We start from the raw sequence: 14321 nt of genomic DNA, 5'->3' as shown, positions 1-14321 counted from the left end.
CTACGGACGAGAGTACTGAATCTTCATATGCAAAACAGGTTCTTCTTCCCCATTTCCCACGATGCAAGGAATCTCACGGCTTATGGGGGACTCAGTACAGTACCGGGTGACCTCCTCACCCGAAGTACACGACGAATGGACTTTCTCCGTGTATTTTCTAAGAAGCCTTTTGGATGGACTAATGCATGAGTTTGTCATCCTCACAGAGAGGTGAATATATCTATCTCTGTGTTTGTTGCTGCAGTGGAAGTGACCACTAAATGTTCAATGCAACTCCATACTCTCGATCAGCAGCACCCCTCGGACACGTGTCGTCGAGAGGGGGTTACCTTCTGCCTTTGCTTTGCGACCCATGAATATATGCTAACCTCGACTCGTGTGCGTATACGTGTGTGTTCGTGAACATACATGTATGCAAGAGTATGTGTATGCTCACGTTTATATATAAACTAAAGATACAATATATTTGAAAGCATATGTTTTCTTTAAGTGTGTTTTCTTATTTATGAGGTGCAAGAAATTGCTGCTATTTGTGTTGAATTCGGGGCGTCTGTCAAATCTGTCGACGCTTGTTATTTTCCTTTAGTTTTGTTTTGTTTGTCACATTGCTGCCAAATGTTGTAAATATGAATACTTCTGAAGACAAACTTGAGAGTGCTGACGACGCAAATCTGACTAGAGTTGCTTTGCTGTGGAAGTTTTTCTCACTGAGAAGAGAGGATGTTCCTTATCATTTAAAACTTAAGTGTCATCACACACACACACACACACACACACACACACACACACACACACACACACACACACACGGCAAACCACTCCTTCTGTTGCCATGGTGTTTGTGTAAATATCTACCAAAATAGCAATTTTCAATGTTGACCAAATGAAAATCGAATCCAGCTTCTCATATATTAGTCTTTGCTATGAGTGGTTGTGTGGTCTTGCACTACATGTTTAATATTATAATGACATCAGAGTCATGTTATTATTCATATTTTTGTAGTTGGTATTGTTCTTTATTTTCTTCAAGAAGGACCAAACTATGACATGCTAAGTGTAAATGAGGTGGCTCACACTCTCAGATTTGTCCTCATTGCCAGTTTAATGATATTCTAATATATTTATACATTTGATTATATATATACAAATTATTATTTTTTCTATTATTTGGAATGAAAGGGCACATTTTAAGATACTAAATAAACTGGTTATGTATTCTCATTGAATCAAACATGAGATCATTTATGGTGAGCCATCTGCTTAAAGAAGGAGAGACGACCTAAAGAATCTGAAATCATTGGCCATCTCTGTACTGTCTGTCCTCTGATTTCTCTTGCACAAAAGGCAGCATGATATCGTGTTTACAAACTTGAAACATCCATATACATTATATTTTTGGCTTATTTTCTTTAGTCCTGCTAGTGAGATATATTTACTCTTTTATTGGTTATTATGAAGGTGATATTTATTTTTTATATAGTATACTCACAGCATTGTTCTTTGAGTTTCCGTGAACATCACTTGAACATGCCTAGCTGAACTCCTGAAGCATATCCTTGAAAAGGCTCGGTTCTAGGAGTTCTTGGGTTTGATTCTCCGTGAGGTTGTAGGTTCTCTCATCATAGCCGACTTCTTGTACAGTTTTATTAATCAGACCTTCACATGAATGTTTGTCTTAATCTGCTGCCACCCAACAATTTAGGAAACATGTTTATAGACATAACTGTGCAATGGAAAATAAATGTAACATAAAGATTTATTTCCAGCCGTTTTGATTCCACAGTTCATTTTGCTTACTCTGGCCACTAGATGCCACAGTTTTACAACTCTAGTTGATTATACATTTATTTCTTATATGTGTTATCTAAATAGAAACTATATATATATATATATATATATATATATTTTTTTTTTAATAGGCTACACACACACATACACACACACACACATATATACATATATATATATATATATATATATATATATATATAGGCTATATATATTTAAATAGGCTATACACACACACATATTTGTACACACACATAGAAAATACAAACCTTTATGTTAGATGTGAATAATAACATTACTGACAGCCTTAACCAGTCACTTTAAATGTTGCTGTACTCATTGTTTCAAGTCTAAGAATTGCACTAAAGCGGATATTTTATAGCATCCAGCATTCAAACTCAAATTGCTACCATGACTCTCATTTTTTACTTAGCCTATCTGAGAAAAAAACAACAAAAAACGAATAGCCTAGGCCGATTTAAAGAATAAAATCAAATGCGTGTATAAAATTGCAGATAAAACCGTCAAAATCTGCCTGTGTGTTCTTTAATAGGTTATTGTCCAACTGATAATGCTCTGTTCATAAAAACTGTCTTTTTTTGTCAGCCATTAAACAAGAAGTAGCCTAGGCCTAATGCACTTTGACCTCCTCCGTTGGACCGATGGTCTAATAGTGCTGCAGTTCCTCATACGGCCTGCAGGGGGATCCAAAATCAACCACAGCAACTACGAAAGGCGCATCAAGGGGAGGGAAACTTCAATTTGGCGTCTAGCGCTCCGTTGAATTACTTAAACTCTCTCAGTCTGCCCGGAACGGTGCTCAGCAGCAGCTGCCTCTCCTTTGTTTTCCTTTTTCTCTGTTTATTTAAGGATCAGATCAATGGAAAATAAACCGACGCGCGGAAGAAAGCGGCTCTCACTGACACTGGATACGAACGGCGTTTCCGACAGTGAGGATCTGATGCTCTGAGGTCCAAAGTGAATCTGCTGAAAGGAAACAAGCGTCCATCACCAACTTACAAGCTGTGAGACTCCAAGAAGATCGGATATGTTATGAAATATACACTTTTACGACGGGATTTTCACCCTTTTCGTATGCCAAACCTTGTATTCATTTCATTTGCGATATGACAGGGCAAGTTATCAAGGTAGCTGCTAACGTTATTGAGGTAAATTTGATGCACTTTAAACTTTGTTTACATAGATGCATGTGATATTTAGTACGTCTTCATCTGTTTGTGGGAATGTAATCGTTTTTTTGTTCACTTTTTGATAGTGAATTCAGCTCTGGAAAGTCTTGTTTACTAATGATGGATTGACATACAGCACTTGAAGATGTGAAGAATGTATCACATGGACTTTGGGAATGTCCAGTGATTTAGGAATGATGAACAACGGACCCACTATCGTCTATGAGTGGCTGAAAACCCTCCAGCTGTGTCAGTATGTGGAGTCTTTTGTTGATAATGGGTATGATGACCTGGAGGTGTGCAAACAGATAGGAGACCCTGACCTGGATGCCATCGGTGTCATCACACCACACCACCGGGAAAAGGTCCTCCGGGCTGTGGAGAGACTCCGAGATGAGGACAAGAAGGTGGCACCAGGACTGTATTTCACACTGGAACCCCTTCCACATGGCACATACCCGAATGCGCCTCAAATTAGTGAGTGCAAACAGAAATGCACCAAGTCATGGGTCAATTCTACATGGGACAGTCCCAGGATTGGACTCTCCAGTGAAATCAAAGCACTAGAGAACCACAAGGAGCCGGTGGTGTATCCTAAACTCAAGCTGAAGATAATGATAAGGGATAAGCTGGTGAAGGATGGAATAGACCTGAGCCAAATGCCCTACTCGTACAAAGTGAGTGCTAACCTTTACGTCATTATTGTTTGGTCCTGTCACATCACCTGAAAATGTTTGCACAATCTCTTTGTTTTGCAGCAGAGATACTGACATTTTATTCCTTCCTTGAAAGGTTACCCGTTGGCTTGAAATTTATCCACCTGGTGTGTGTGTGTTTAGTTTCGTTTTCAGGGTAATAAACATCCGAGGGAAGTTGTGTCTGCAAAAGGCCTTGTAAATGTCACCTATTATTATTTATTTGTGCATTAATGGTTGACCGATATGGAGTTTTCTTTCAATGGTTGACATATACCAAGCAATTTAATGATCGCAAATAGGATGTACACACAATTTCTGAACTGAAATGCTGAATTAATATTTACTCCAGTTCTGTTTTTTGACCCATGCTTAAAATATGGTTGCTTGGAGTGGCAGCAGTGAACATGGTAGAGTTAGTTATCATCACGTTGTCTTGGGTGGATAAATTGCTTGTATAGGTTGATCTCAATCCCCAAAAAAGCAGTAGGCCAATGTAATATGATAAAGAAGTGTGTGTCATGTACAATTGACATGTAGAGATGCTTGGGAAATGTTGTTAATCAAACTGCTGAGTTATCATAATCTTATTTCTAACGTCTTGTTGGTCAAGTGTAGAATTGTAGTTCCATGTTGTGGCATGCTTGATGCTTCCCAAGACGGATGATTTTATCCAGCCGGAGACGTTGGATTATTAGACAACCTTAATTGAAGTCGTTATTCATTAGTGCACTCCAGGGCTTTGAGAGCATTGAGAGCAGGCGAGTCTCGGCTCTAATCGATAACCCAGAGAACAAGGACCGTAATCCATTATCTACACCGAATGCTATTAAAAGAGTTATTTACTGTACAGTTAACGTCATCTGATGGTCAAGAGCGTTTAAGTAATAGGCAGGCTAATTCAATGCACGTTTAAGGTTTTAGAAACATTTCCTCAAGTAATTGCACTTGGCTTTTTTACACGATCAGATTCAGATTTGGATTTATAGAACTGATGTTTCAAATGATTTTATTGTGCAAGAATGATTTCATGGATTAAACTGCAGCGCAAACATAGGCTATGCTTATAATGTTTGATCATTACAGTTTTTTTGGATTGTTTTCCAAATAAAGTAAAAATAAACATCCTTAACTAGGCCTAGATGTTAAATGATAGCATATTAACATTTTTATTTATTTATAAAATGTATTCCTTATTAAAATTGAACCTTTTAGGAAGTAGTTTTTTCTTTTACATAATTCTAACAATTTAGTGATATCCATGCTTAAAACAATGAAAAATGAAAAATGAAACTTAATTCAAGATATATTCTTCGCAGACTAGACTTTTTATTGTATACAATTTTTATGTTTTTACCGGAAAACAAGACAAAAACACTGATTGAGAAAATGGGTCTCGTTCACAAAAAATTGTGATCGTATTATAGGAGAATGCATGAATTTGTTCTAAACCTTGTTCAAACATTAATGATGGAGTATTTCTAAATGAGCGACTGCGTGCCAGTAATTTGCATAAAACAGACCCAAACCATGTCCATATAAGGCCTTTTTTGCACACCCTTTTCTTTCGTCACTCTCAGCAAACAAGGAGCTTTCTAAAGACGTGTTCTCACCTAAAAAGATAGAGCAAAAAGCAAGATCAATCTTCAAAACAAGTTCAAATGCAATAAACACCTTTAATACAGATCCAGATTACCTGTCTGTAAAGTCTTCCCCATCACATCCTAAAGACTTTCAATGAATTTAAGGTCTGGAGAGGTGCCAATTCATGAGTGAAAATGATTCTTCATGCTTCCTCCCAACCATTCTTTCACAGTTTGAGCCTGATGAATCTTGACATTGTCCTCCTGGAATATGGCCATGATGTGTCTTCCTACATGGTTGTTTCAGAAATGAAAAGCTACACACTCTACCAATTAGAGTTAGAAGAACTGTTGCCAAACATGTAACATGAATATAATAATCACTGCAATAATTATCCAATCATAGACTCTTAGGGTGTGTTCACACTTGGCATGTTTGGTTGGATTAAAACGAACTCTGGTGCGATTGCTCTGTTGGGGCGGTTCATTTGAACAAGTGTGAAAGCTGGCACCAAACAAGCGGACCGAGACCGCTGAAAAGATGAGTCTCAGTCTGCTTCCAAACGAACTCTGAAATATGAACTCAACGTGGACCAAAGACAGGAAGATTCTGGCCCTAAAAAGGCCAGAATGCTCAAGCATACCTGTTTTTTCTCGTGATGGGCAACATTGTGACTATGATGTTCAGTACAGGCATCAGAACCGCGTCTCCTCATAGCAGATCTTCCTTTGTGTGTGACGGAGGGATTCCTGCCGCTGTTTTGACACATTTTATAAGCTCTCCACGAGTTCTCAGCTTGTCAAAATACCATCATAAATGCATCGAGTGCATTTAGCCCAGAACACAGCATTGTTTTGGATGTTCGGTTAGTTCCGTGGCGAAATAGGCAATACGTCATAAAAGCCGACCAATCAGGTTTTGAAAGTATTATGCATTTTAGGTTTGGTATCTTTTGGTTCGGTGATAAAAATGCCAATCTGAACACTAAGCGGACTTTTTCCGGACCAAGCGAACCGGATTACAAGTGTGAACACAACCTTAAGCATTTGCCTATTTAAACCCAAACAGCAACTTTTTTTTGGCCGGACAGTAGCCTATATATACTGTATATATAATGCTGAATTATTTATGTCTAAGATTAAATATTTATATATAAAGTTTCATCTTAACATGTTTAAGACCTCCCAGATTTTTTTAGCATACATGTGATTACAGTTGTTCCTAAAAAAAAATCTGAAATTTGGAATAAAAAAACGTATTGATGAATGAAAACATTGGTTCGTAGATTTCACACACACAACCCTGAATGATAACCATTGGTTTGTGCACATTTTACAGTCCCACATTTTATAAGTAACAATTCTAAAATAATTGTAATCAATTAATTTGATTACAATGCACATTTTTCCTCCTCATATCAGCTACAGGTTGATACGCCGCTGAACGGTGCACTGTTTCTTTAAATCCCATTCTGCTAATGAAGACTGTTTATCATATATACTGACAGTCTTCATTAGCAGACTGGGATTTAAACAGTGCACCGTTCAGCGGCGTATAGCAGTGCGGCTCTTGAACGGTTGGTCGTCATGGCTGTCTCTGGACTCCACCGCCGCTTCTGTTCTCGTCCGAGTCGTGTTTCCATTCTGCTATCTTATCAGCACATTTATCTGCGACGAGTGTCTGGTGACAGATGGCTTCATCATGCTTTGAGCTTAGAGAGCCATTTAATGTCTCATGTGATGCCAAAGTCCTCATTATCATTACTGCCATTTGCATTTGTAAAGAGTGGCCCACTTTTAAAATGTTTTCACTTGCTTCCTTGGTTTCACAGTATGTGAACTGCTGCCTCCCAAATTGTCTTGCAAATTGAGACGCATTTATGCTGCAACTAGCAATGCAGTGTGCTTGAGCAAGCTTGTTTTAAACATGTATTTGTGGTTTTCCAGACTTTTTCTAAAGCATACCTGTGGACTGAGAATAATTTGTTAACATCACATTTAGGGCTTAAACAAATAGTTCACCCCTAAATGATTTACTTTTACTCTAGTTGTGGAGACTCAAAATAGAAATGGATTTTCTTTTTCTTTTGAAGAATATTCTTGCATATCCTTTTTCAACAGTTCATAGTGACCGTAATATGACAATTTTCTTCTTCGTCAAAGCTCTGAAATCTTGTTTATGTAATTTAGAAGTCATTCCAGGTTTGACGTCCAGGACAGCAAATGCCATTAGCCCTTGCATATGTCATAAATACAGTGATTATGCAGAATGATTTATAAACTATGGTGAATATGTTTATTAAACAAGGTCTTTAAATGTTGTTCTATGCCTCAAACAAAGCTTCCCGGGGTAGTTCACGAGTCATATGAGCGCCTTTATGATATTGTTATGGTCCATTTCTTTAATTTGGCAGATGTAGTGAGTGTGAGTGAACTTTCTCTAAAAATTCTCCTTAGGTATTCTATGGAGGGACACCTGGTATTTTGGTAGACGAGGGAGAAACACACCCGTTTACACCTGGTATTTGAATCTGTATCTGTTGTCCAGTTTCAACCACTTCTGTCCTGATTTCTTCAAGGTCTATAGGCAGGAAAATATATGGTCTTTTTCAGATCCTTCGATCTAATGGATGAAACGAGCTCGTGCAATTTACATATGAACGTGAAAGGACACAACGGGAAAACATACGGAGATCAGGAGCTTTCGGTTTGTTTTTTTGCTCTGAAAGCGGCAAGATCACTGTGAACGTGGCGAGTGCGTGTTAGAAGTCAGGAATGGTGAGAGAACATTGTGCTTGGTACGTTTTTCATCTTCAAAGTTTCAAACCAAATTTTGGTCTTCAGTCGACTAAGGCTAAATCCCACCTGGCTAGTGCGCTTCCCATAATGTTTAAGTCAGTAGGCGGAGAGATGTGTCTTTTGTGGCTGTTCAACCATGTTTTGACCACATGAGCGTCTACACCAAGATAGAAATTCAGTCTAATGTGTTTTCGACTACCTCTGGAATTGGTAGAAAGTGGAAAATGTTTTAGACCCTGTTTACACCGGTATTTAGCGCCAACCACTTGTGACCTGATCGACCAAAACGATCCTTAATACCAGTTGTAAACAAGGCAAAAGTGAGTAGAATCGCTTTTTAAATGAACTACGTCAACATTTGTGTCTGGCGAAGTAGATCATGTATTCCATGTCTTGGCAGTGGGAACTTGATTGTAAACGCTGCTCGTATTCTGTCTAACCTGCATTACGAAGGTGCTGTGCTGGCATAGGCTATGCTTAGATGAAATGCTCTTTTCCAAACTAGTCTTTCCAAAAAAAGCTTGTGTAACCGAAGCGCGTGTCACAACGGATGAATCGTGTCTGGTCAGGGTGAGCAGGTCCTTGTGGCATGTGGCAAGAGGGATCAAGGCATCAATTGCATATTCTTTCTGGCTTCATTAGTGAGTCAGAAGGAGCCTGTCTCTTTACATTACGAAGCAGCGTCCTGATTTTCATTCTACACGGCACACTTTTAACTTGAGGTTGAAGTGCTTTGTGCTGTTGTGCAACTATGCTTTAGCAAATTGCTCAGGTTGAACTCGCATTTTAACCCTAACCCTAGTGTACTTCAATGCATAACTCATCCCTCACCTTTTATATTAATATCTCTTCAAATCGCCCGGCTTGTTGACCTGCTGTTTTGCCTTCTGAGCTATTGTTGAAAACTATATTTTCTGACAAAGCCACTAATCTGGTTAAGCTGTGTTTTGGAGCTTTGTTGTTTTGGCTTTTCAGATCTTGTTTTCGGATCCATGTGGGCTGTCGGCACGCTGGGCTGTTGCTAAATCGTTTTTGTACATCATATGTGAGACGTTTTACGAAACGCCTAACTAGGCTTAAAACGAGTTTAAGGCATAATTTTTCCTACCATAAAACATTTAGGGACAGTTTTACACATTTAAATGAGTTTTTACTGCCCGACAAATCTTCAATGAGACTGATTTGTGAAGTAAACGGGATATTCACTAAGGGGAATTATACGGAGCCCCTAAAGGGAAATGGTGGGGAAAAAATTAGATGGGAGGAAAAATAAGAAGTCAATGCTTTTGCGTTCTCTCGCAAAGGTTTTGCGTTCATGTTTGCATTCTCTCGCAAAACTTTTGTGTTCTTTGTGAGCGAAAGCAAGGTTTCTCGGGGGAATGCAAAACGCATTGACAAATAAAAATGTTTTCCTCCCATCTCATTTTGTTTTCTTCATTATGTCCCTTTAGGGGCTCCATAGAAAAATACTGCTGAACTTTATTTTGTCCAGTTCGGTTTTTGTTTTTCAATTCATGTAGCCTAGGTCATTAGAGGTTTTAAAACACAAAGAATTCCTCATCAATCATCATCATCTACATATTGTCAAGATTTTAATTGATTATGAGTTTCATTTAGTTCTGTTCATCATAGAAGTGGCATTTTGGAGGTTGACAGACACAGTTAATGTTATTAAATGGAACTTGATTTGCTTATTTTGTGTTCCACAATGAATTGCAAAGTTTTCCAACAACACAGGGTGAGTATATGATGACTTTTATGATTTTGGAGTGATTTTTATATCATGCCAGTTGACTTCCATGCAGATCTGCATTTTCTTTGGACGGAGAGAACAGAAGTTCACTGATTCTCCACTGGATAATGTTCATGAAAGATTCATGCACAATCTGTAAAGTGCAGCATTCTGGAAAGCATTTCATGAGTCACCGCTGACCTTTTATTTGATCTGAGCAAAGGGTTTTTGTGATTTTGAACCTTTCTCTCAGGTTTCTGTCTGGCAGCGGGTGCAGAGACATTTCAGAAGTTTCCTTGAATGGCCCGTCCTTTCAGGACAAACTACATCATGTTTTGAAGTCTTTGCTGGTTTTAAATCAGAGTAAATCTGTTCTCCTGTCAGTTTTAAGCTGGGACAGAGCGGAGCGGAGTGGGCATCAGAGATGTGTTTTCTGAACAAGCCTGACAGAAACACTTTATGTAGGGACATCAGAGCTCCTTTGAGAAGATTTTGTATTTGAGTTTTGTTTTTTTAACCAACCCCTTACCCTTTAGTAGGCACTTAACTCATCACACATTGTACTACAGGATTAAATTCACTCCTTAATTCCTGAGCTCATATTAATGTTTTTTCTTGCTTCTCTGAATGGAGGTGCGTTGTGATCTCTGGGTGACCCGAGGGTGAGGGGTGATCCAAACTCACAGCTGTGACCCGAACGCTTTAAGATTAATGGATTTTGAAGGATTACCACCCAATATGAGCGTTATTTCACATGAACTTATGGCCTTACAACAACAGCAGCTCTTTAGACCCACTTAGACATCTGATTGGACATTATAGAGCTGTTTTTCTTAAGTCTTAAGATGGTGTGAAGTAGAAGCTAGTCAAACTTTAAACTTGCGGTAGTTGAATCGAGTCTCAACAGTATTGTCAGTGGTCCAAAGTTACATTTGCTTCCAAATGCATGTGAAAGCAGAGTGATATCAAATAAACATGCCTCTGCAAAACTGATCTAATGATTTGCATTTGATTTTGTTTGCCAGAATAAGTTAATAGTTTATTCAAATGCAACCATTGGCATTCCAACTAGACTATAAGATCTAACTGTTATCGTTAGGCAGATCAGATGAGCTCCGCTTTCTGAACTCCCATTGGTCTTCACATCACTGCACATTTGCATAATATCTGCTCAACTTTGTTGCATCATCAGAAGTGGTTTCTGATGCCCATGTTGCCTTAAAAATGACATCCCAGCCTCATTGGAAAAACGTGCCTCTGCCTATATTTCTGCAAAACTCAAAAAACATACCTATACATTCAATTCAACGCACTTTCCAGCTGAAATTAAGATCAATTATGATTACAGCAGATTGTTGATTAATAAAGACTTATGTTTGCGTGGTTCCTTGCACAATACTATATTATGATCTCAAAATACTTTTACTGCATGTTTTGTAAACTAATACATTTTGACGTTAGCATTACATAACCAGTTCCATATGTTAGGCTTCTCTGGGCCTGTTTAAACACCTGGGGCCTCATTTATAACCGCTGCGTACTGTGTTTCAATGTTTTAACTAGATAATTGCTTATCATGATAATAGCAGATTGTGCAAATATAGCCTAATAGCACAACAAGGTCTGTTTCCATTAAAAATATAAATCAATATACTATTATTAGTATTATTATCAAATAATACTATTTGATCAGTGGAAAAGATTGAGAATTATTTTTTCTGAAATGTATTTTACACTATTTGATTTATTTATTCAAAAGCAAGGATAGGCTACTAAATGGTTTTTATTAATGTAATATGACGGCACATATTTCATATTTTCCTAATGTCTTGTACTGTTAAACATGTTATCACGTGGATGAATAATCATATTCAAATGATATGGAGATGAGGATATGCATAGTAAAACTAGGCGTTGTAAGCTCCATATATGGTTATTTCGGGGAGGGGACGCATGTGCGCACAACCTTCTGCTGACTGGGATTTATAAAGTGAATTCTGCACAGGTTCTGGCGTACGCACGGTTTTATAAGTCTGAATATTTTTTTGCGTACGCCATTTTTGGCTTTTGGGCGCACGTACACTTTTAGTAAGGATCCTACGCACAGTTTTATAAATGAGGCCCCAGGTTTGCACACATCTCAGGAGGGATTTTGGTCCACTCCTTCGTACAGATAATTATCAAAATCCTTAAGGGTTTCTTGGCTGTTGCTTTGCAACTCAAAGTTTCGGCTCCCTCCACAGGTTTTCTATAGGATTAAGTTCTGGAGACTGGCTAGGCCACTCCAAGACCTTAATTTGCGTCTTCTTGAGCCACTTTTTTGTTGCCTTGGCAGTATGTTTTGGGTCATTGTCATGCTGGAAGACCCATCCACGACCCATCTTTAGTGTTCTGGCTGAGGGAAGGAGGTTATCGTCCAAGATTTGGCGGTACATGGCCCGTCCATCGGCCCATCGATACAGATAAGTCGTCCTGTACCCTTAGCAGAGAAACAGCTCAAAAGCATGATGTTTCCACCTCCGTGTTTGACTGCAGGGATGGTGTTCTTGGTTCTTTTAGTAAGGATCCTACGCACAGTTTTATAAATGAGGCCCCTGGCCACTTCATAGCTATCCGATCGTGAAAAGACCAGATGTAAATATCCTCCGAAGCTCTTTTGAGAGATTTAAATCTGATCACTTAAACCACTTCAGGTGGTGGTCTGAGACGCATTCGAGACAAAACTGGGCAAGTGTAAATGCATCTGGTTGTTGAAACCACATGTAGATCTTACTCCTCCCAAAATATTAAAACAATAAACGTGTAAGAGTGTGTTATAGGCCATATGACATGTTATATCCAGATATGACGGCAGGTGAATTGCTGTGGTATCTCTTCTGAAAGCCAACGCGCAAACAGCTGCAAATGAAACAGAAATTAAGTCGTTTTCGACAATCATCTTCATTAAATGTAGTGAGAGACTAAATTTTCTTACCAGTGCTGATGCCGCTCTCTCTCTGATTGTGGTCTTTAATCTTGAAACTAGTGTATGATAAATCAAATGCAGCTCATATGTGTTGCTTTCGCTGACGTGAACTCCGTTAAATTTGCTTATGGCACTTGAATTGAAGATTTGTTTTGCGGAGACACATTTATGTGGGCAAGTGTAAATGGAACCGTTTTAACAGATCAGATAGCTATCCGATCAGTAAAAACGCATGAAATGACCATGTGTAAACAGGCCGTCTGATGTACTAAACTTGTTCGGTAGCTCGTATTTGCACTTGCGATGCGGAGCGCTCGGGTATGATTCCCGTGAAATGTGTTTTTATCCCACTTTTGCTTTTGTTGACTCTCCCGGTTGGGTTTAGTGTAGGTGCCATGTTATTTTCAAATGTGATAGAGCATTAACCTTTTTAGTGCCATTCATCAGATATTTAATTTCCAAACTCAACCAACGAACGTAATAATATGTTGCTATATTCACGTTCATCTGTTTTCGATAAAATAAACGTGCTTTTAGTGCCACTAACTGGTTATTTCACTTTAAAAGTGTTGCGAAACTGTAAGAAGAACTGTAATATCAATTGGTAATATCCTATTTGATAATTTTGCCACACATCATCTGCATGTTTATTTCAAATTAGCCATTTTTGCAACGGCCTGCTCTGGGAATGGCTTGGGTTATGCCGGTACCCAAGTACTACCATTACGACCAAAAATAGAAACCTTGATGTGTACAGTCATCACAACAACACTGGAGTAAAGATTATAGATTAATTTGTAGAACATACTCTGCATCAAATAGATCTTGATGGACCATCTTTGATGGATGTAACTGGTCCAAAGGCATTATGGGAAATTGGGATATGCCATTTGATGGTGGCTGTCTTTTTCATTATTTGCTTCGTCGCACAATCAATTTATGTTGCTGTCGGCCGCTCTCTTTCTGCATGGATGCTTTGAACAGGCACGTGCGGCATTGCGGATTTACTGTGTTAGTAGAACAGTTAATATAATAAAGGATTGTTGTAAATGACCTAACAGCCCGAGCTGGAGTGGATGTGTTTGATTGAGATATGACAGACTACTTCGGTTCACTGCTTCGCTTTGCATAGTAGCTAATGCCATTCAGGGAGTGAATCTTAAGTATTTTGCTCTCTAAAACAATGGTACTTTATGTTTAAATGTTTTAGTTTGAATACAAACATACACATAAGTAATAATGTATGGATGTTGTGCACACCCTTTTAGTTGGTAACTGTTCAGATGCAGGGTTATTTAGCTCCATGTTCAGCATCTGTTTTAGTTTTCCGAGGAGACAGATGGGATGGAGATCCTCTTTAATGCCGAGCAAACACAGCTGTGTGTCGTGATGTTACTGGCTGCCTGCTCAGATAAGCTCTTCAACATAAGAGTCGCTATTTAACAACCCTCAACCATCTATACATTTGTACTACACACAACAAACATGCCTAAAGACCGTGAGCAATAAAAATCAATGGGTGTTTGCTTTTGGGAAAAAAATGTTTGCTTTCAAAATATTTTGTCAAAT

At 38.5% G+C, this 14321-nt stretch overlaps 1 protein-coding gene across 2 annotated transcripts in view; it reads left to right on the top strand.

The window, feature by feature from the left end:
* The first annotated feature begins 2487 nt into the window (after positions 1 to 2487).
* Positions 2488 to 14321, top strand: part of sash1b (SAM and SH3 domain containing 1b) — a 105943-nt gene continuing 94109 nt past the window's right edge. Inside the window, exons 1-2 of one of the 2 annotated variants that reach the window (XM_079633667.1) lie at positions 2488 to 2936; positions 3065 to 3655. In XM_079633667.1, the coding sequence (XP_079489793.1) occupies positions 3155 to 3655 (501 nt within the window). In that variant the 5' untranslated portion in view covers positions 2488 to 2936; positions 3065 to 3154. Of the gene's footprint in view, positions 2958 to 3064; positions 3656 to 14321 lie in introns of both variants that reach the window. The other variant, XM_079633668.1, reaches the window with a different exon arrangement.

The sequence above is a fragment of the Phoxinus phoxinus genome (assembly GCF_949152265.1).
Source record: "Phoxinus phoxinus genome assembly, chromosome: 13".
Classification (NCBI taxonomy): Eukaryota; Metazoa; Chordata; class Actinopteri; order Cypriniformes; family Leuciscidae; genus Phoxinus; species Phoxinus phoxinus.
Note: the sequence above shows the minus strand (reverse complement) of the source record. Positions and strands in the feature narration are given on the sequence as shown.